The sequence below is a fragment of the Podarcis liolepis genome (genome assembly GCF_965112155.1).
Source record: "Podarcis liolepis genome assembly, chromosome: 12".
Lineage (NCBI taxonomy): Eukaryota > Metazoa > Chordata > Lepidosauria > Squamata > Lacertidae > Podarcis > Podarcis liolepis.
In genome coordinates this window covers 39,011,574-39,035,040 of record NC_139563.1, presented here as the reverse complement: position 1 = coordinate 39,035,040, position 23,467 = coordinate 39,011,574, and the positions used below count along the sequence as shown (strand labels likewise).

Below are 23,467 nucleotides of genomic sequence, written 5' to 3'. Positions count from 1 at the left end.
TCAGTGGCTCAACACACTTAATTTTCTTCTCTCTTCCATTAAGATAACATCTGTTCTGGCCACCAGTCAGCAAATCAAATTTGATGAGAATTCATCTGAGCGCAAGGTAGAAATGCCTACTAATGGACAGATTTATGATTCCTCCCCCTTCTTAACAAACCTCTTAAATTTTTGAATTAAAAAGTAAACAGAAATAACTATAAGACCTTTATAAAAGAAATGAAGTGGCAAACACATCTTTTCCCATAATCATTCAGTTTAAAACAACAATTAAATAATTAGAAAAGGCAGTATTACTAAAAATAGAGAAAAGTTCAACTTCCTTTGGAGTTTACAGATTGTATACACACAAATCACATTCTTCCTTATATCTCAGTATTCCAGTGCACCGAATTACGCAGAACTGATAATGTTTTAATTACGGTAATTCCAAAACTTTGCATTTACTTTTTCTTTGCCCATTTCCCCTTATTGCTAGATTGATGTATAATACGTTCTGCATAGGTGGTGTATTAATTACGACTTCACTTTATTTTATAAACATTGCTTATAAAAATATATAGGTAGTACTCCATCATGCCAGTTGGGCATGGTGGGGGTGTGTGTGTGTGGCTGCATACACCATTCTTGCTGCTGGATCAAAGACTTGTGGTCAGTAGTGAACAGATGGTGCTGATCACCTATTTGGAAAGGTGGAAAGATGGTGGGACTAGGCCTGCTTCCAGCGGGTGATTGGTGTAGTCAAAGCTGAAAACGCTAGCCATCTGTTGAATGGGGCTTTGGGCATAGGTATCTCTGGATCGTGGCCCATTCCAGTAAGTCATTTTGAGATGTAACTTGATTATGCAAAGTATTTTCGCATGTACTTTCTTTTATTTAAATCCACAATTACTGATTCGTAATGTGCAGACTTTTACTTCTCCACCTCCCCACTTGGGGCAGTCTGTCATCATTCCACAACCTCCCTGCCCCCTCAACTGTCATCTTGCCCCTCTGCTTTCAATGCCAAATTTCTAGCTTAGCACATGGGGGTACAGTGACCTTCTGTTTCAGTACAGGATGTCAGTGAGCAGCACCATTATAAACATCTGTTGATAATGGGAAATGTTGAAGTAAAATTTCACTGTAGTGGAAAGTTGGATAAAGTTAGTTTCAGGGTTATGTGCCCATACACATTACATACAGTACATAAATAGATATGTTGTCTTTGCAGGTATATTTATAACTAATTTCAGAGTGTACATTGTAAGTGTTTGAGGTGACACTGGGCACTTAATTTATCACCAATAGCAACTTTTGGACATTACTGTTGGCAAGATGCAGGACCACCACATTCATAGGGCAGAAGCAGAGTTACAAGTTCTGCAGAATGAGGTTGTAAAATTGTCAATTTCTTCACATTGCGGTTGGTACTCATATTCTAGAATGCAAGTAAAAAGCTCCCGGACTGTTTTAAACTAAGATGTGATAGTTTTCTTTGTGGAAGGAGAATTTTATGTGAGGAACTATTCAGAAATGGGAATTCCCATTTTCTGTCTGAAGTAGCATGAATCAGAATTTGGCCACCTTATTCTGTGCAACTTAGACCAGGACCACATATGCAGCAGAATAAAGTGAGAATGAAGTGGCAGGATGGACTGCAAACGGCATTCTCCCCCTCCAAAGATTTTCCCCTAAATTTTAAAAAGGAATCATTTCAAAGTAGAAAACTAACATACCAGCATGTGCTAGGTATTCTGTTTGTGCAGGACGACCTGAAGCCTAAACTAGCTCTACAATTCACTCTTAGCATTTTCAGATTCTATTGCCTCTCAATACTGAATTGTGGACTATTTATTTTTATTATTATTTATTTCATAAAATTTATACCCCACTTGATTCTAAAAAGAAACCAAAACCCTAGACCATAGTTCAAACTTACGTCCAGTGGCAAAGGAGCCACTGCATGGCTGTTCTTGTGCACTGGTGGAAATACCGGTAATGTGAAAAGTCCTGGACCACACATGTGGAAAAGCCCACCAGTGACTTCTTCCCTCTCCAGTATCAACATTCCAGAAATTGTTTTGGTGTCAGCATTCAGAAGAGCTCTGTTAAAGCTGTCATCTCACATGGTTTGGGGCTTTTATATTATCCGTTCATTGCAAGAAGAAGCATTGCAGCAACTTCTGCGCAGCCAAAGTAATTTAAGAACCCATGCTTGGCTCCCAGACAATTGCCTGGAACGGCATTTTTGGTGAGTATGACGCGGAAAAAGAGAAAAGGTACTGTGCCACTGCTGCTAACATCAGATGTTCAAAACTCATGGGGGAGGTTCTAAAAATATGCTTTGTGCAAAATGAAGTCTTCAGAAAACAGTAGAGTTAAGGTATGTGTGTGTTCTCTCTCTCACACACATTTACATCAGATTTTAAAATAAATAAATAAAATTAGCATTATTCCAAAGGGAGCTTTTAAGGGTGACAGCCTGTCCATTTGGACAGAGACTGAAGGAAGAATTGCATCAGGACAGGCTGGTGAACTAACACAACTGCAGGTTCATCTGATCTTCCATTTTAATGTATTTTTTTCATCTGCATAAGTTATGCTCTAATAAAAATTAAAGAGCAAGTTGCATTTGGAAGATCAGGTCATCGTAATTCATTGACATTAGGCCACATAACTGAATAATGTCTTACTTCAGTGAAATACATCAAATGAGATCAACAATTATGACTCATAAACATGCCTCGCAGGCATAAAACAGCAGGGAATTAGCATGTGAGGCTGATAAATATGCATGTAAATAAGCTCCCAAAGGAATAACATGGGTTTGATTGATAGGTTTAGAATTGGAACATATGTAAACCCCTTTATTCCTCATTCTGGTGTAGCTAAGTAAAGATGCACTTTACTTGTTAAAAAGTTTCAATAACTTTGTAAATCTTTACTTCACATCTGTGTGCGTGTGTGACTGTCACTTGTAAGATGAATTGAACTGTCTGTAGGGAAGATGGCCTCCTCCTGGAACACAAGTGTAGAGCCATCTTTGTAGGAAGATTGTTTTTACATAGCCCTGAATCGTAGCTCAGTTGGTAGAGCTTGAGACTCTTAATCTCAGGGTGTGGGTTCCAGCCGCATGTTGGGCAAAGATTGGGCTATATGACCCTCGGAGTCCTGTTCAGTTCTAGGATTCTGCGTTGAAATGATGTGTAAACATATTCTGCCCATATGATCATATAGTTTTATCTTAATGTGTATGAATTGTTATGGCTTTCACCAAAACTTTTTAATTGGTGAGGTATAAAGGTAAAGGTACCCCTGCCCGTACGGGCCAGTCTTGACAGACTCTAGGGTTGTGCGCCCATCTCACTCAAGAGGCCGGGGGCCAGCGTTGTCTGGAGACACTTCCGGGTCACGTGGCCAGCATGACAAGCCTCATCTGGCGAGCCAGCGCAGCACACGGAAACGCCGTTTACCTTCCTGCCAGTAAGCGGTCCCTATTTATCTACTTGCACCCGGGGGTGCTTTCGAACTGCTAGGTTGGCAGGCACTGGGACCGAGCAGCAGGAGTGCACCCCGCCGCGGGGATTCGAACCGCTGACCTTTCGATCGGCAAGCCCTAGGCGCTGAGGCTTTTACCCACAGCGCCACCCGCATCCCAAGGTATAGGGTAGTATTAAATTCTTCAGGTGACAGTGTTCTGTAACAGTTTTCTGAAATGCTTTTGCAACAAGAATATAGCAGCATCTGTCCATCTTTATAAGTAGATAGTACACAAATTGCTAATTTGCCCTGATATTTTTTTTTACTGTATTGCTGTTTGTTTTGTTTTATTTCATTTTTTGCTTGATTATGTTTTAAGGATTAAATTTTGTAACCTGCCCTAGGATACTTTTCTTTTTTTTGTAATGAACAGCAGGCTATAAATACTTTAAATAAAAAAACAGCAAAGACTAAGATCTGGTTAAAAGGAAGCTTGTGTAGCTCAGTGGTACTTCACATGCTTTGTCTGCAGAATATTCCAGGTTCAATACCCAACAATTTAAGATATGGCTACGAAAAGCTGTTTCAACCCTAGAATGTAGCTGCCAATCAGCATAGACAATACTGAGCTAGCTAGATCAATGATCTGACTTAGTAAAAACTAGCTTTCTGTGTTGTTTTGAACTGTTTTTAAGCTATTTTCACAGCCTTGAGAGGTAAGGGATAGGTAACAACAACAAAAACAATTCCAGCAGCTTCAATCTTAAATTAAGATTATTGGCAGCTGGGGGAAATGGTGAATACTTTCTTTCCACGTATGATCTCACATCTCCACTTGTTTTCACTAAAGAGGCAGTTCTACCGGAGGTCAGCCCATGCTAGAGTAAAACACCAAAATTTAATAGCTTTATGTCTTCAGAATGCCTAACATGTCTTGCACAACACCACCAAGAGAACTGATTTTCACTAAAACAAACTTCCTTATTGCCCTTACAAAACATCTTTTTAATAAAAGGTTTATCAAGTTGCAGTATTTCTAATTCTTTATAAAAGTATCAGAACTCAATGTATTTTAAGAAGATTAAAAGATTTAAATGGCATGTGCTACATGGACCATCTAGGTAGAGTAGGGGATTTGATTGTAACTGTAATTTTTATTCTAATGTAAATTCATCACGATTTTGTGTGAAAATATTTGTTTAGACTGAATGTTAGAATTCTTGTTTCCCCACCCCTAAAATAATCTTGATTTACCAATTGATTCTTTTGCCTTATTTTATGCTAAATAGATAATTTGTAATTTATATCTCTCAAACAATTCCCAGTTGGATTTTTCATGCACTGAAAAGTCAGGTGCCTGACATCACTGTGCAAAGTTAAGTGCTTGGGGTTAATGAACAGCATTAAATTTTATGAAGCCATGTCCACTAGATGTTAAAAGAAGCTTAAGGGAACTTTCTAACAGATAAAAAATTAGCATTGGCACGGAAGAATGCCTGAGGGAGCTCAGTTCTGTGTAAAGTATAGCTGGGTGGCATATAGACATTCTATCATTAGGATAAATATTTCTGTTAGGAAATTGATTTTGTCTGCAAAATGATCACTGTACTGATGCATAGGTACCATGTAAAATATAGCTAGAGATCCTGAGGCAGACCTTTGTAAGTAAATATTGAAATTCTCTCAAGGCTCATGCATGGTATTGCAGTATGAACACTCTATTTATAGCTGGTTTATATTTAAGCCCCTTACGCAAGAAGTAATATGTTGGTTTCATCGTACTCTTGTTCTGTTTCTGGCTGTGTCTTGGAACAGCAAAAAATATGTGTTTATCCTGAATTTCCAAGGTTGCCTCGTTTAACACTATTAGATTTTACTGGCCACATTGCTAAATTACTTTCTTAGTGACGGAAGTCTTCACTACACCACTTCCATACATAGATCTCTTTACCAAATCATTATAATGGAAAAGATCCAGTGGAATATGTTGTCAGTCTCATTGCTCAGACATATCTTAAAGATAAAAGGTAAAAGACCCCTGGACGGTTAAGTCCAGTCAAAGGCGACTATGGGGTGCGGCACTTATCTGGCTTTTCAGGCCTAGGGAGCTGGTGTTTGTCCACAAACAGCTTTGCAGGTCATGTGGCCAGCATGACTAAACCACTTCTGGCACAACAGAACGCCGTGACGATTGCCAGAGCACACAGAAACGCCATTTACCTTCCCACTGCTGTGGTACCTATTTACCTACTCGCACTGGTGTGCTTTCGAACTGCTAGGTTGGCAGAAGCTGGGACAGAGCAACGGGAGCTCACCCCGTCACACGGATTCAAACTGCCAACCTTCTGATCAGCAAGCCTAAGAGGCTTAGTGGTCTAAAACCCACCTGACAGGTGTCTGGCCAACATCTGCCACAGGAAAGGAAATGTGAAAATCTCCCTAACAGTTTTTGTGCTACTGTTCCTTTAGTTAGGAAGTTCTTCCTTATTCTCAATGCAAATGTCCATGCTGGCTAGAATCTCTTTATTCCTATGGATAAAATATACAGATGTCCCTCTTCCTGCTCTCTATGATTTGTCCTCCTTTCATCTTTAAGGCCCAGCTGACATCATTTGCCTTTAAAGGTGTGGCGGGAATATAGCATACTATCCCCACTCACTTCTGTTTAGATGTGATTATACTGAAGCAGAACACTGATCCAACTAGCTCAATATTGTTTATACTGACTGGCAATGGCTCTCCTGATTTCAAACAGGGGTCTCTACCTGGAGATGCTGAGGATTGGATCTGGGACTTTCTGCATGTAAAGTAGATGCTCTGTCACTGAACTGTTTCCCCCATTCAAATCTCCTGTTACTATAAGATCCAAGCATATCTCTTTGACATAGGAACTGCTTCCAGTTTGGTCTGGTCTCATGCCACTACCAGAGGTCTGGAAATGAGTCAAATGGGCAACATATAAATAATAAAGTGCTTATTTGAGGAAAATCACACTAAAATGCTGATGAATTTTCATAAGGGTTTTTTTTAATAAATCACAAATAGCTGCAAAATGTGGAGAATTTAATTTAAGATTGGGAAAAAGAGAAACAGAGAGAAGTGAAATTGACAGATCATTCTATTGCTGAGAACTATATATTGAATGATGGAGAAGTGAGGACAAGGGAATCTTTGTAGGTGAACAAACAAATTTTCAGTGTGAGTTGGTATCCTGATTAATTTAAATGACAGGCAGTTTTGTACCCCCCCCATCCGTTTCTTGCAGTTAATGGGGAAGACGTTGGGAGTGACACAGCTTTGTGGCAGGGAACTGCTGAATCAGAATAAATGTGTACAAAAACACTTTATGTTAGAGTTACAAACTATGCAGTAATACACACATCTCATGTTTCCTTCCTAGCTAACCACCAATTATCAGAATGGCAGATCAGTTCGGGTCCCAGATGAATTTTTGAAATGTTTAACTGTCTTGCTTACTCAGATGATTCATTAGGTTGGGCAACATTTGTGTAGGTTTGATGATGAGCATATCATTTCTATCATGCACACATTGTCTACAGCAGACCAAACACTAGGATTGATTCTAACCTAATTAATTTGACAGAGCCAAAGTTTATTTATTAATTTTCTTAGCAGTCTTTGAACTGAATTTAGTTCTTAAGGTAACTTATTAAAAATAACAAATAATAGCTTTAAAGTTTAAGGCAACCACATTTATTAATATTGTAAATTAAAATATTAACATACAGCAAGGGAAAAAATCAACAAAATTAAAAAGTAGAGCTGCCACTTAATTAAATAAATCTTAGTTGATTAATTATATGAGTTTTAGTCAGTTAATCTGTTAATTGATTAAATTTGCACATGAAAAATAGTAATTTTAAAGAAAACAACAAACTTTGTTTCAACATTACACAATGTATAATTGAATGAGGGAAAGCTTCTTTTGAAAGATGTTCCTCACAATCTATAATTTTGGTAAGCATTATATTAAAAATAATTTTTAAAATTAACCTGCTTCCCAATTAACTGGGGGTACGATTTTAGACTATAAAAATATTTTAATTTTTTTAACCTAACAGATTAATAAATATTATATTTTAACCCTACTTTAAAGGCATTTTGTATGTTCATCTTCAGATGTTCCTGAATAAAAGAAGCAAGCAGAAGGCCCTGTGAGGCTTTTTAAATAGCAAGTTAGAGTAATCTAACCTAGAGGTTACTAAAGTCTGGTTTCTGGAGAAGGAAAAGGGGAGTATGACCCTATGGCTCCTGCTTCATCTCTTCGTGGCTTTTGATAGCATAAGCCATGGCACACTGCTGCGTCTCTTCCATTAGTTGGAGTGGGTGGGCACTGTTTTATTGTGGTGGTGCTCCTGCTTAGGAGGTCCATTTCAGAGAGTAGCATGCTTCAGCATCTTTGTAGTTGGAATGTTGTGTGCTGCAGGGTGCTATTTTGCCTCTAGTACTATTCAATGTTTATATGAAGCCATTGGGGGGGGCAGTCTTAAGGAGATTTAGAGCACCATGTCATCTGTATGCTGATTATATTCGGATCCAAGCCACTCTGAAAGTCCAAATGAAATGGGTTCACGTCTTAAAGCAGGGGACTGTTTAACACAGCTGGAGTACAGCAGGACACAAAGAACGATATATATTTCTATAAGAAGTTTTCAATACCTTGTATTTTGCTTTCTTTTCTGATTAATATATTGGAAGCCAGGTTTCCAGATACTTCCTGAAAATTCCACTTGTAATTATGCATGTCTGCAAAGAGGAGGGCTTAGCGCACTGAATCTAAAATTCACAATTCTCTGATCAAATTTTACTGTTGTAATAAATGGAGAAAACTACACTCTCACCATTCTTGTTTTACAGTTCTAATTTAAGATATTTCCCAGAATTTCCACACAGATACCTGGGATTAAGCCCCATTTGACTAAATTTGTCTTAGTTTTGAGTAGACATGTATAGGATTGTACAGTGGTACCTTGGTTTACGAACTTAATCTGTTCAGGAAGTCTGTTCTTAAACCAAAGCGTTCTTAAAACAAGGCGTGCTTTCCCATAGCAGTGGAGGACTCAATTTACAAATGGAACACACTCAACAGGAAGCAAAACATGCCCTTATTCCAAGGCAAAGTTCACAAACCAAAACACCTACTTCCAGGTTTGCAGTGTTCTTAATCCAAGTTGTTCATAAACTAAGCTGTTCTTAAACCAAGGTACCACTGACTGTTAGCCTGCATCTAACCCACGGAAGAGTGGTGGTTCTAGGTTATAATGCATTAGGCTGCCTTGCTAGTCTTGTATTCTGGGGGGGGAAATGCATAGGAAGCTATTAGAACAGCAAAAGGATATTTCTGCTAAAATAGCAAATTATCAATCCAGAAATAATTATAGATGTTGGGTAAGTATGTTAGAACACGCCTTATTGAATGTTTGTAGAAAGTTGTGTCACTCTGCCCTTGTAGTATGTTTTCTCCTTTAGCCGTGTGAAGTCTCAGCAGCTTCTCTGTGTTAGATTTTTCCTCCCGTCAAACAAGCTGTCATTTTGCACATCTATATGTCAATTTTGCTTTCCCACTTAACAATTCTTCTAGCTTCAGCTGCTGCAGATTTAGGCTGAGATCCAGAGGGGCACAGGCTACCGTCTGCATGCGCACCCAATTTTATTTTGAGTTTCCTTTGCAAAAGCTGCCCTTTCAATGTCTATAAATGACTATTTAAAACCCTCCGCGTTTAAAAAACAGTATGCGGATTTGGCAGAAGAATTGATTTAAAAGAAAACAACAGTTGCCTAGAAGTTAGGGTAAAATATTTCCCCAAAATTGATAATAGAACACTAATGTGTAAGTTTTACAATATCATATCGTTAGAATAAAATTCAAAACTTCACTCAATATGTAAATATTGTTAAGAATATTACATCTAAAATTCAAATCATACCTATGATAATAACAAAGTTATCGAAACATAATTAATTCTGATAATTTCAAATGGTATTCTACCGTATCTGCTTTTTATTGTATGTTCTGTATTAACTTGCTATTGTTTGCTTAATATGTTATTGTTTATTTTATTTCATTTGCTTTTATGAGTACCTGTGTTCTTTTGGCATTAGCAACTTTTGTATTTTTAAAGAAATACATTCCATATTTTAAAGTAGCCAAGTTGTGAAGGTAAAATAAGATAATGGAATAATTTTTCAGAAGGAAGGGGCTGGTCAGGTAGTTTGTAAAGCATTGGCAGCCAATTTGGAACTGGGGGTGTTCCGTAAGTGTCATCCCAGTATTAGGTGAACTCAAAGTGCTTTAGATTTGTGTCTGGTCATATTGAGTTCCCTTCACAGCCTCCATCCTTCCCTTCCTTCCCTATTGCTACCTCTACTTAGTGGCAGGGTAGGATCAATGGACAATAGCTTGATTTGGTAATGCCTGTTTCAAATAGAGCCCAAAACAGTTTGTCATTAATTCTTTATGAGTATGGAATGGGAGGTACTGCACCAAAGGAATAAAGACTTAAGGATTTAAACTAAACGATCGGCTTAGTCATGCTGGCCACATGACCCGGAAGCTGTACCCCGGCTCCCTCAGCCAATAAAGCGAGATGAGCACCGCAACCCCAGAGTCGGTTACGACTGGACCTAATGGTCAGGGGTCCCTTTACCTTTACTTTATGGTTTAGCATTACATAAATTAGTTCCAAGAGCCTCTGACTTGGGTTAGCTAGAACTATTCTGGATTTCCAAGCTGAAATTGAATTGAACAGTCATGTGAACCTATGGCAGGGAAGAAGACCTTGTCAAGCAGAGAGTCTGTTGTATAAGCAGCTAAATGACATGATTTAATTTTATTTTTTTACAAGACTGAAGAGATCTTGGGTAAAGGCATGCTTAATATATACCGTACATACTAATGTATGCTGAGAATCTTTATCTGTAGTGTGTTAAAACAGAACCTGTTAAAAAGAGATGCTTTTTTAAAATTTGATATTACAAATTTGAATTTATGATATAGAAAAGCCTGACTGTGTGGTCTGAAGTTGACATTCAAGATCAATTAAACTGCTGAAGAATGCTGCAGTATGAATTAAGCTGCAGTATGAATGCATACTGTCAAAATGCATTTGGCAATTTTAACAAGGGAATTATTCATATCTGTATAACGTTTATTTTCATTTTCATGAATTCAATAAAATTAAAGATTGGGTGAGAACTGAAGGCAGCAGTGCTCAGGTTATAAGGACACTCCTGCTCAAATGGTTGCAAGTATAATTGAGGTGAGAGCAGCACACCTTGTGCAGGTCTGCTGCCTCCATTTTGCTTGAACACCCGGCTCTTGACCAGCTGCTACCTTGACGCCTTGACCCCATCTCCAGGAACAAAAATACCTCAACTTGGAGTACTAAAGAGCTCCAATGAAGATTGGTGGGCTGTGGTAGGCTGCCCATATGGTGGCAAGTAACACTCAGTGTGTTTGTTCCTCCTTGGGAACGATGGACCAGACTCCAAGCCCCTTTATTCCCCAGTAGGCACTGACAATCTGTGTAGCATATCCAGCTGGATAGGTGGCCCTCTGGCATCTTTTACTCTTTCTCCTAAAATTGATTTTTTTTAGTGCTTTGGGAAGGGGGACATGATAATAGTCAGGGAAGTAATGACACATTTATACACTTTGAGCATTTATTTCATATTTAATTTTGATTTTATTTTTATTACAATAATATTACACATTAGTACTCTGCCAGAAAAGTTGTTGTTTGTTTTCAGATCAAGCCCCAGCTCCTTTGTAAACACTTCACTATTTGTTGGTTATCAATTGCCTCCAATTTTATGTATTTTTCAAAGGAAAATTTCCACAAACTAATTTTCACTGCACTAATAGCAGCTCCTTACAAAGAATATTTTTTGTTTTTTGTTTTTTTACAATGGCAGCTCCTAGTTCACATGCTTACAGTGTGACCCTAGGTATGTCTGCAATAGAAGTAAGCACCGTTGAATTCACTTAGGCTTACTCCTGGGTAAGTGTGTATAGAATTGCAGCCATAGTCTTCTTGCTTGACACAATTACCGTAATGCTCCAGGTTTTTCAGCTTCACAGTGTGTGCTGCAGTAGTGCTTGATGAAAACATATTTTACTTAAAATTGTGCAAATGAAGATATTAACTGTCTTAACTTTGAGTTAGTCAAGACCAATTTTTATTCTTAGAGTAAGCTAGAAGCTGAACTTCTCTCCTACCTTTTCGCTATGAAAAGCAGACTGTATTTCAAGAGGTGAACTTCAGCCATTGTTCTGTTTTTACAGTTTGTTGTACATTTGTTAGTTTTGATTGCACCCCCACCCCCCCCAAAAAAAAACTGTTGCAGGAACCAGCCACTATGACAAGGCGTCTATAGATCGAGAAGCAAGTGTTGCTGCACTAAAGCATGAAGGTGCAAATATTTTCACCTGCTTTTTGTTTTAGGCAGCCTCACCGCCTCCCACACACAGCATTTCACTTCAGCACTGTTTTAAATTGTAAAATACCTATATTGCTGTTTGGGCTTTTGGGTGGCTCAAAAAGTAGTTTTGTGTTACCTTTTGAGAAGGACGTGTGCCGCTCCAATCAAAAAATTATCTGCAGTACACATTGATGGGCAGCTCCCCCCTCCAAATCTTCGTTCAGAATGAACTTAGTTAAACTGAATTATTTGCTCCGCAAAATCACCAAGTTCAGCTCCAGCCATACTCCCAATGTCTTTGCTGCACGACCTAAAGCAGCCAAACCCCTCTGTGGATGAAGACTTGCAACCCCCTTCACAAACCCCTCCAATTTAAGGAGGCAATCAGGACGGCTGGAGCCAGAGTTTTTATTACACCCTAGAACCGCTGCATCAGAACCTCAGGCCTCAAGTCCCTAGGAAATGAAGTTTCTGAGGGTCCTTAATAAGAACTCAATCCCACTGAAAGTTCTTCCTCTTTGCATTATGGAGGCCTCCAAGCCATTCTTTTCTGCTGCCGCTGCCCAGTAGATTTGAACTGGAAGAGAAACGGGCATCTGTAGCTAGGACTGCCAGACATGCACTGTAGAGTGATTTTGGATTTGTAATGAGCATGAAACTTCTGAACTTTGGAAGTTAATTCTTGAGTGCCCATATATATCTATCTCACTACAGTTGCCTTGCTTGTAGCTTTCAAACTTTGCAGTATTCAAATACAGTGCTGTCTTACATGAATTTAATGCTATGTTACTGAAAACCTGCCTTAAACTTTAGTACTTGATTATATCTGTGTTTGTTTTCAGGAAGAATTACAACCTTTGCATGATGTCATAGGGTCCTGATTATTAATAGCTTGTGTTTTCCCCATTAGCAAATAAGATAAGATTTAAACTTCCAACAGCAGCAAACCGTTGTCTTTACAGATTACACTACAGTAATCACTTAAATGATTTTTTCCCTTTTAAAATTCTGAAATATATTTTGCATTTTCACTTTGGGAAACTTCAGCAACTCCCTTGGAGTGTAATGTACTTCAGTTTTTTGCAGCCTAATAATTATTTTATAAATATCAGAAGTGCACTGCACTTAATTCTTTAGCTGAAGGCATTATATTCAGTTTCTGTACACTGCTTCGAGCTTGCTCCATTTAATCATTTTAAAAGCTTAGTTGGTGTAAATTGAATTTAACACTGTAGTTGCAAGGGTGTTATGTAAAAAGTCCAAAAGGAGCGCTTATGGCACAGGATCTTATTGATCTTAAACTCTCTAGCACCCTCTGTTGTCATGTACAAGCAATATCAAGTGTATTATCTTCTTTAACAACCGGATAGCCATCAAATTTATCAAAGTATGTTTGACGCAGATCTTTCAAATATGTACTTTGTCGTTTGCATAATTTAGCAAAAGTTACATTTTTTAACTAAATCAAGCTTTAGTTTCTATCTTACTGCGTTCATCAAATGGCAATATTTTGATTTGTTGTAGCCTTTGAAAAACACTCACTCTGTTTTGTGTGGGGTTTCTTTTAAAGAGATGCTCAAATTCTGCAGATTTCATATACATGAGCTTCAGGAGTAAAAATTGTCTGTTTTCTGTATACCCTGAAATTGTTACTGTACTGCTTCAAAACAGGAAGAACCTGAAATTGTCCGTACTAAAATTAAGAATTTATAACTGTATGGAACAGATGTTTTCATAAACATTTGCTATAATTAATTTCAACAGGGGGATTGGAGGAACAAAGCAGTTGCTCCCTTCTCTAAACTTAAATGCCTTTTTCCCATACAGCAAACCCAGAAATCTTTTCTTTAATACTGCTAATGAAATAAATTTACTTCTCTGTTTTTTACAATGAAAAAGAAAACATTAATTTTGCATTGTATTCTAATCTTTGAAATGGTGGGAAAGCATTCTGTAAACAGTGACATTATTTATCTTAGATAAGTCTTTTTTAAAAAATCAAACTCTGTTACATAAAGGGTCTCCTTACTACTATGTTAGTAGTATTATATAAAGAGGTAAAAATCACGGGACATATTACAGTATATGGAATAGTGTTGGATACTGAAGTTTTTTATATTTGGCACCACTATCTTTTTTTTATTTTTTTATTTTTGGGTGGGTGATATATTTTGAGGGAAATATCATTATTGCTGATTTTTAAAAAAATAGTAAATGTGCTATATTCTAATAATATGTGTTCTGGCCTCCAAGTTGTTGTTAATTGAATTTATACCCTACCTTGTGACCTCAGCAATTTTCTTCCAAAGGCCATGATTCAAAAGCAGTACATATTAGCAACCACATTTGAATATTATGTTTACTGTTGCTACAGAGAGGGAAAAAATATCCACTTACCAGAATCTTCTTTACCATCTTTGATGGCAATTTATTTTCCTCACTATTTCTGCACTTTATAAAAATACCGCTTAATTGAGAGAGCATTTTTTTTAAAAAAAGTTTTAAAATAAGCACAGCCTAATTGTTCTACACCTGAAAGCTCTACTGCAGCTGCAAGAAATTTTGAGCAAACCAGTATTCTTGACTGATCTGTCATCTACAAAGTGTGCAAAGAAAAATAGGTAGCTGTCATTAAAATTACATTTCAGCTTTCAATAACCATTTAATGAGTAGTGTAATTATATAAGTATGGTACCTCAAGTACTTCACTCAATAATTAAAAAATAATCTCATCTTTAAAGTGAAAGCTCTAATTATTATTTGACTTAACCAGGACCACTGTTATGATCTCCAGTGGCATCTCAGAGTGTTTTGAAGGTATAAATTAAAGCTGAATAAATCATTAAATTATTAAGTTTTAAATATGCTAAAATAAAAGTATGTGGTATTTTAAAAATATGCTGCTGCAATTTGTAACTTCATAATGTAAGCAAATTCTTCTCTATTACTTTTTTCTTCTCAGAGATCACAAATTATGCACTTTTAAATATATATATATGCATATGATTTAGTCTTTAGAGCAGAAACTGGGGGTGATTATTACCAAGCATTAACCATGAAAACATGATTTAATGCAGTTCTAGTTTCTTAGCAGTAATGCATCATTTTATTTATAGGCTGGGAAGATAGAAATTTGAACTACAAAACATTTTGTCATTCAAAGCAAAATCCCTTTTCTCATATTTTCCATTTGTACAAATATTGTCAGCCAGCCACCGTATAGGGTTACAAAGTGCGGTCATATCTAGTCTTAGCTGAAAGAGTGGTCATATCTAATCTTAGCTTAAATAAATGAATATCATTTCTTTCTCTGCATGATCCCATATTTAACCACCAAAGTATGTGGATAAGTGTTTGTGCGCTACACGCTTTCACCATATGGTAATTGACAGGATTGCAGCACTTCTAAGCAACTGCACCTATGACTGCAGAAATCACTTCAATTTTAACATATGTATCATAAAACATTGCACATTTCTGCATGTGATTCTGTATCCCATGGCTAGAATTGCATGCCACAATATATTAATTGGCATTCAGAAGAACATGCATGGCGATCTCATAACAAGGTATTGGTGTTGACAGACCAGAAACATATAATAGTGACTACTCTAATCCCTATTCATGGAGGCAGTACCATTATATCTTGGGCCCACAAGATTTTACTGCTCATGCCTGCATCAATAAGCCCTTGTATTTTTGGCAGAAGATAAGCCCAAACCGAAGCTCCTGCAGCCAGTCAGAAGCCCCGTCGGACATTTGGCTTCCAAAAATAGTTTGCAAACCGGAACTGTCACTTCCGGGTTTGCAGCGATCGGGAGCCAAAACATTTGAGCACTAAGCTGTTCGAAAACCAAGGTACAACTGTGCTTATCGGATAGAGAGCTGATCAAGAATATAAAACTCAATTTATTGGGAAATAGAGTGTGAACCTATAGGAATAAGTCCCATTTCACTCAGTGGGGCTTATTTCTGGGTAGACCCGGACTCCTTCTGTTATGGCTTCCCCCAAGAACCATTAGAACTGTAGTATACTAAGAGGCCGAGAATGGTTAGGAGACCCCTATTTCTCTCCCAGAGCTACAGTTTGCAGCATGGTTTAAGAATCAACCCCTCTTCCCATGGAGCTCTGGAAATTGTAGCTCCGTAAGTAGAATAGGTTTCTTCCAGCACCCTTAGCAAACTAAATTTCCCAGAATTCTTCACGGGAAGCCATAGCTGTTTAAAGTGGTATGATAGATATTGTGTTGATATGGGATTGTACTGCATGGCACCACAACCACACTTTGGGGTCTAATTTTATATCTTGGGTTTTACATAAATTGCGCTAAATCATGCCTTTCCTTGGATGCCTAAGAAATTTATGAATGGTTCATGTCTTGGTGTCTTATAGCTGAATTTGTGTCAAAAATTTGTTTCTTTGATCTTTGATTATCACTTCTTGCCTAGTCATTAAGTGATGTCCATCCACGTGTAAACCAGCTGCTAGACCCTTCATAGTTGGGGCTCAACCAGTGCATCTCCTCTGAATTTTTTCTCTTCACATTGATGAACTTAATCCATACATTTTAAGAGACAGATTGCATCAGGGTTGATTCAACTCCCAGTGGTCCAGTTTTACTGTGCAAAGAGCTGGTACTTCTGTACATCCATGCCACTCTCCTTTAACCTGCTAAAAACCTCCATTTATCTTCCTAGATATGTCAAATGAAAATGGAAGACTGCATCATACTTCGGATTCTGATGGAACATTTCTTTCATATAGGTGAGAGTTTCTCATGCTTTCTGGCTTTTGAGAACTAAAATTCCAGTTCAACAACATATGAAATCATTTTTGTCAGCATTTAATTAGAATTTCTTCCTTTAACTTACTTTTGCGAAAAGCCCTGTGTTAGTCTCTGGTGTGACTCCAGAGACTGGAGGACATTTCAGGAAATACTGTATGCTGAAATCACACCAGTGATTGGAACAGATTTCATGGTGTGTGGTATTTTCATTTGAAGGAAGCTCTCTCTCTCTACCACTCCATTTTTGGGTTTAAGTCTTTTTGTCTTTCCTAGAATCCTCACTCTGGAATTATCAGCATTTCCTGGCAAATTGTTCTTCTTTCATGGATAGTCACAGAAATTAGGATCAGCTTTTATTTGTACTTGTCTGCCTAGAGCTACTTAGTTTACTTGGACTTTTTAAAATTCCATATTAACTCAACACAAATAATTTTTAGACCTGTGATCATGGCTGGCTCCATGTTTGAGAGCATAGTGTTCTCTAACAGGTCCCCTATCCTGTCAATGGCACCTGCAGGCTTTCCTGGCTACAGTAGCACCACTCAAAATACTGCTGGGTTGCTGAGTCTAGGACAGGCATGACCAAAAGTGGCCCTTCAGATGTTTTGGGACTACAATTTCCACCATCCCTAGTCCTGTTAGCTAAGGATGATGGGAGTTGTAGGCCAATAACATCTGGAGGGCCAAGTTTGGCCATGCCTGGTCTAGGAAGTAATTTAATTTCCCACAATTAAAGCAGTGCTGGATCAGGAGCATTGTAGGTAAAAGGTAAAGGTACCCCTGCCCGTATGGGCCAGTCTTGACAGACTCTAGGGTTGTGCGCTCATCTCACTCTAGAGGCCGGGAGCCGGCGCCGGCTGCAGACACTTCCAGGTCACATGGCCAGTGTGACATCGCTGCTCTGGCGAGCCTGCACCAGCGCAGCACACGGAACGCCGTTTACCTTCCCGCTATAAAGTGGTACCTATTTATCTACTTGCACTTTTAAGGGTGCTTTCGAACTGCTAGGTGGGCAGGAGCTGGGACTGAAAGACGGGAGCTCACCCCGCCGCGGGGATTTGAACCGCCGACCATATGATCGGCAAGTCCTAGGCACTGTGGTTTGATTGGATTGTCAGTACCTGTCAAGAATGACCCGTCCTGAGGCCAGCTCTGCCTATCATATAAACCTGAACTGCAATCCAATAAAGCCATGAGTTACTCATTGACTGTTGACCATGCTGAAGTTTGGTGTTTTCAGAAAGAATTACAATTGTTTGCAATGGCTGAAGGCCTTCTGCTGGAGTATCATAAGCCCTGATTTTACTTGAAGGTGGCATGTAACACTTGAGATTGGGGTCTTGGTATAAGTAACCTCAACCGTTGATGCCTGGTTATGCAGTTTTCATAAAATTTTAGTGATTAATGCAATATTGAATAAGTGTTTTGAAGTTTCTGGACAGAAACACTAGAAGAATCCATGAACACTGAGCATCTGTTGAACATCCAACAGATTTGTAGCATATGTTAGTTGACCTCTGAGAAATGTTTTGTCTTTTACAAGAACAATGTTTCTATGAGAACAGGAATTCACAAACTGAATAGCTTCCTTGACTTCTCTGATTTATTTTTTAAAAAATATTTTCTGTATTAGCTTCCAAAGGAGAAAACAAGAGTTATGGTCTTGCCATCTTCAAGCATAGTTTACTCTTTTGTCAAGAAGTAGAGACTCCAAAATATAAGTGACTGTAGGACTCTTAAATAGAGATGTAGAAGTAATTTGATAGACAGATGAGTGACAGGATACAACAGCACACATTGAATTTTGTTGGTTTAACAGTAGGTCTCATAGCACTTGATATGTATAATTAATGTCAAATTGGGTCCAACTTTCTGGATAATCAGAAAATAGAGACTTAGCCTCCCCCCAATCTAAATTCTGCTGATTGCCACATAGTCAGGTGCCATAGCCTCAAGGCTTCTTGGTTACAAGATTGCTGAATAATAATTGTGCTTTGAAAGTAAGTGATAAAGAACGACTTTGCTAAAATAATACTAAACTATTTTTATCATAAATCAGAGCCGGCCATTATTGCAGCACAGTATTAATTTATTGGTGCAATTAGAAAGCGAAAATGATAGAGCTAGGTCATATGGTATATTAAAGAAGAAGAAGAAAGCCTTGGCTTTTAATAGTTGGCAGACCCGACACTGCTATTAAGTAGCATTATAGTATTTAAGGTGTGAAATGAATATTTTATTCTCAGTAAGAAGTAGCTCCAAACATATAATGAGGCTAGCTGCAAATTGTTTGGCTCTAAGTTCTAAATTACATTGCAAAGAAGAGACAAGAACTTCATGAGCAAAAATGTGTGAATGTTAAACTAAAATATAGTTGTGGAAAAACGTAATGGTTTAGAAATAAGGAATTGACCAATAATCCATAACAGTGTCACCACAGCAACGATGGAAAATATATTGAAAATGTTTCTTTTCAAATTGATATATAATAAAGTCAAATTAGGAAGAAGCAATAGCTACTGTAATTTATGTATATGTAAATCTCATTGCTTTCAGTGGAATTTGTCAACATGCAACCCTGTACAGGGTTTTTAACAAAACAAAAGCAAAGCAGGAACACCTGTATTAAAAAAACCAGAAAAAAACCCACACACATAACAGCTAAATGGCCAGGCGAAATAAAAAAGGTATTTGCCTATGAGTAGAAATACATCAACCTCTGTCAAGTCAACCAAGTTCTCATTGGAAGCCAACACTGAAAAATCCATCTTGTGGGTCTTCACGCACAGACATCAACCTCTGAAGGCAGGGGGACCTGAAGAAGACCCTCTCAGGAATATATTGAGAGTTGGCAAACTGCTGGTAGAAGAGGCGGATTGCTAATACTTGTAATCGAAAGTATTACATTTGCTATAGGTGTGTGATTGCTAGAACCTCTAAATACAAAGCACAGTTAATAATTTGAGGAAATGAACTATCTCTTTTAATGACAATTTTTGCCCTTGATACTTCCTGAGAATGGTAATTCTCTTAGTCAGCAAACCGTGGGCTCCATCCTTAATGTTGGCAATACGGTGCCACTAGAAAGTAGAAATACTGTCTTTCTCTCCTTCCCAAGGGCAGCTGACCTTCTCCTCGCCAAAGAGTTGAACCTCTTGCCAGCACATATGACTACAGACTATTACATTAATCTGTTTAGCCGCAGTACCAGCTGCTTGCATGTTTTTAATTATCTTATTAGATGATATAACAGTGACCTATGAAATAAAATTGAAGGTGAGCATTTTTAACTTCTTTTATTTAACAGCTTTCCCCCAAAATATATACTAATGAATAACTGATTGGGGAGATGGGCAATTAGGCTTTTGTTTTTTACTTTGTAGAATCTAATTTTGAGGACAAAATAACTTAACTTTCTTTAAGGATTTTCTAACTACTATTAATTATATTTCATGTGTAACACGTGTAAGTATTAACATTAATATCCCTTGTTTTACTGAGTTATGATTTCGATGCTTTATTTTGCATAATAGTCTACTAAATATTGACACCTCATGCTTTACTTAATATAATTTTGTTTCCAAATTATTTTTCTTCTTATTTCCTTGAAAATAGTTTACTAGCTTAATGTTGCTCATTTAAATTGTGCCCGTATCATCCAAGTTAATAGTGCTTTGCAGAACTCTGTAAGAAAGACTTGTAACAGAGGATGCTCAAGCTAATATGGATCTTCTTAAGATAATCTTTCTAGGATCAGGCAAATAAACAATGTGTATATAAGGTGGGAGGGGTAGATCAAGGCAGAAATTGGTGACTGAATGGCGCAGCAGGCTTTCTACTTGCTTCTAGTTGGGGGTTGATTGTTTCACTCTTCTTCTAGCACTGTAAGGATGATTTTTTAGAAGTTCTTTCTGATACCACTTAAGCATTATCTTCCAAGTCCACCTCATAACCAGTTCACATGTAACTCTAAGTCAAACCATGGCTAAGTGTGAAAAAGCAAGTACACAGGCAGTCAGAGGAAAAATCATGGCGGCTTTGCTCCTCACATAGTCTTGTTGCTACCTAGAACTTAGACTAGCTTGGCTTCGTACTACATCTAAACTCAGTTTTGTGGTTTGTCCTTGCTCCAAGCAAGCCACAAGTGTTGAGCCAAGAACAAGCCCCAGCTACAGTTTGAGTGAGACAAACCATAAGACTGGGTTTGAATGCAACACTCAGCCAAACTATTGCTTAGCTGCTTTTCTTTTCTTTTCTTTCTGCTTGCTCATTCACACTTCAACATCATGGTTTGTCTTAGTGTTACATGAGTTTCATGCCAGCATGAGACAAGAAAAAAAGTAAGAGAGGACCTGCTTCTTGAGTGTCTCAACAATGGGTCTCAGTGTTTTTCAATCAAGGATCACTTATGCAACTGAATGCTAGCACATGTGAATGGAACTGTATTCATAATTATGTATATCCTTGCTGAGTAGATCCACTTGGTTTGCAAACCAGACTGAAGGCAATATGGTGTTTTCCTCTATTTTCTTAAAAGTGGAAGTGTTCCTGGAAATATTGTGGTCTTTATTTTGAAGGGAAATGAGCCATAAAAAATTGTATATGGCTCCTTTTGCTTTCCCTTCAACCCTGCTCCTGGTGCAATGATCACAGCCATGTTCATTTTTAGGGGGCAGGAGTAGTAGAACCCTTCTATTTTAGGGTGCTGTTTGTTTCAGAGTGCTACAGCTTAGGCAGGGGCAAAGCCAATAGATCAGGGGTGTCAAACTCAAATTCATCGGGGGCCGCATCAGCAGTTTGGTCACCCTCAAAGGGCCGGTTGTATCTGTAGGACTATGTGTCCACTCTTTATTATCATAAATTATTGTCACTGCATTCAATTATTACTGTTTTTTGTAATAATGTAGACAGTCCAGAAGGATGTTATGGTCGATTGTATCAAAGGCCGCTGAAAGATCCAGCAGAACTAGGAAACAAAGTTGTTACAAAGAATGAGCCTTAATGAGACTATTGCTGCAATCCTATGTGCATTTACTTGAAACTCCTGTTGAAGAAAGTGAGGCTGACTTCTGAGTAAACATACACGGCATGGGGCTGTAAATAAAATGTGTGTGTGTGTGTGTGTGTGTGGGAGAGAGAGAGAGAGAGAGAGAGCGCGCTCTGACAGGAAAGCATCAACATGCCTTGTGCACTCTCATTTTCCTTGGCTAATTCCCCTGCCCCCCCCCCCATCTCGGGGTGCCATTGCATAGAGCAAAAGGCGAAAGAGGGCGAGCACGCTGCCTGCAACTGGATCTCCGGCTTCTTCCTTTCCTTCCCTGAGGCAGGAGGGAGAGATCAAGGTGGAGCTGCTGGCAGGGCAGAGAGCGAGCCGCCCAATTGTGTGACCGAGTGATGGAAGGGCTGCAAGGAGCCGCGTCAGATCTCCTCCCAGGAATGTGCCAGTGGGACTGACATGTGCCGGAAGGCGGGGAGAACCGCCCAGCACCGCTGCGCGGGCGCGGAGTCCAAATTGTGGAGCTGAGATAGAGAGCCGGGTGCCAGATCGCCTTCCTCGCTTGGCTTGCTGTGAAATTGCAAGAGGAGGAGGAGGAGGAGGAAGAGGAAGGCGGCGGTGGGGGGCAGGGAGTGGAGGGGGTGCCAGGGAACACAGCCCCCTCCCATCACGGCCATCATCATCGCCGCCCCCACTTTACATTTATTTTAAGGGTGTTTGGAGTGTGTGCGCGCGCCTCTCTCTCTCCCACTCACCCCCCCCCACCAGCCACCCCATATTCCCAAAGAACAACTTGATCACGGGCATCGTCGGTCCTGGAAAGGCTGGCTGTGCAAAGATGGAGAGGGAGGTGAAATGAAGAGGAAGGGAAGCCCCGGGCTGATGAAATCCAGCGCGGAGGAGAAGAGGACGCCTCCCGCAGGGCGAGTTTGCACCCCGGAGAAGATCCAAGGCTGGAATAAAAAAGTTTCTCCGAGGAGAAAGACTCCCCCTCCGCGGCACGGAGAGACCTGACCTTCTGCTTGCTCTTTTTGAGCAGTGAGCAGGAGAGAGAAGCCAGCTGCCCGCCTCGCTTCGGCCCCCGACGACGAAGGCGCAAGTTGAGAGACGCGGGGACATTTGAAGCAGCAGCCACGTCCTTAAGAGCGACGGGGGAGGCGAGTAGGGAGCCGCACCATGTAAACTTCCTTGTGTCAAAAAACCCCCAAAACCGAGAATAAAAGGTGAAGGCCGGCGGCAGCTACACGGGCCACATGATGAGGTCTGGTGGGCCGGATTCGGCCCGCGGGCCTTGTGTTTGACACCCGTGCAATAGATGTTTCTCCTCTCTACCTGTTTTATGTTTCCCTGTCCCATATAACCTTTTATGCTGGGTGACTAAGGGGTCGTCAGGTTTCTCTGTAGATCTAGATTTGTCACTTCCTTACAGCAAGTTCCCATGGAGATTTTTGCTCTGCTTGTTGTACATTGTCACAACCATCCACATTGGACTAGGCAGGGATTATTGCCAGCATAGGTCTCTCCCCTCCACTTTGTGGACCACAGTTTTCCACTTTTGCTTGCTTCTTAAAAACCTGTGGTCCACAGAGTGGAGGAGAGCGATCTATGCTGGTTGTATAATTAGGAAGAGGACTGTATGCTACATCATCCATGTCACAGTATAAACACAAATTTCAAGCTGAAGAGAGAAGTGCTTGAGTTTTGGCATGTTTGTTGGAGGAATGACTCTTTCTGTCTCTCCCTTGTCCATATTTATTAAATTATTGCAGTATTTCCCTCC

General features: G+C 39.2%; 1 protein-coding gene across 29 annotated transcripts in view; it reads left to right on the top strand.

Moving 5' to 3' along the window:
• The window catches only part of TBC1D5 (TBC1 domain family member 5), a 251,016-nt gene that overhangs the window by 97,959 nt on the left and 129,590 nt on the right, over positions 1-23,467 (top strand). For all 29 annotated transcript variants that reach the window (XM_083468057.1, XM_083468038.1, XM_083468052.1 and 26 more), the window contains one exon: positions 16,603-16,669. In XM_083468057.1, coding sequence (XP_083324183.1) covers positions 16,603-16,669 — 67 coding nt within the window. The remainder of the gene's footprint in view (positions 1-16,602; positions 16,670-23,467) is intronic.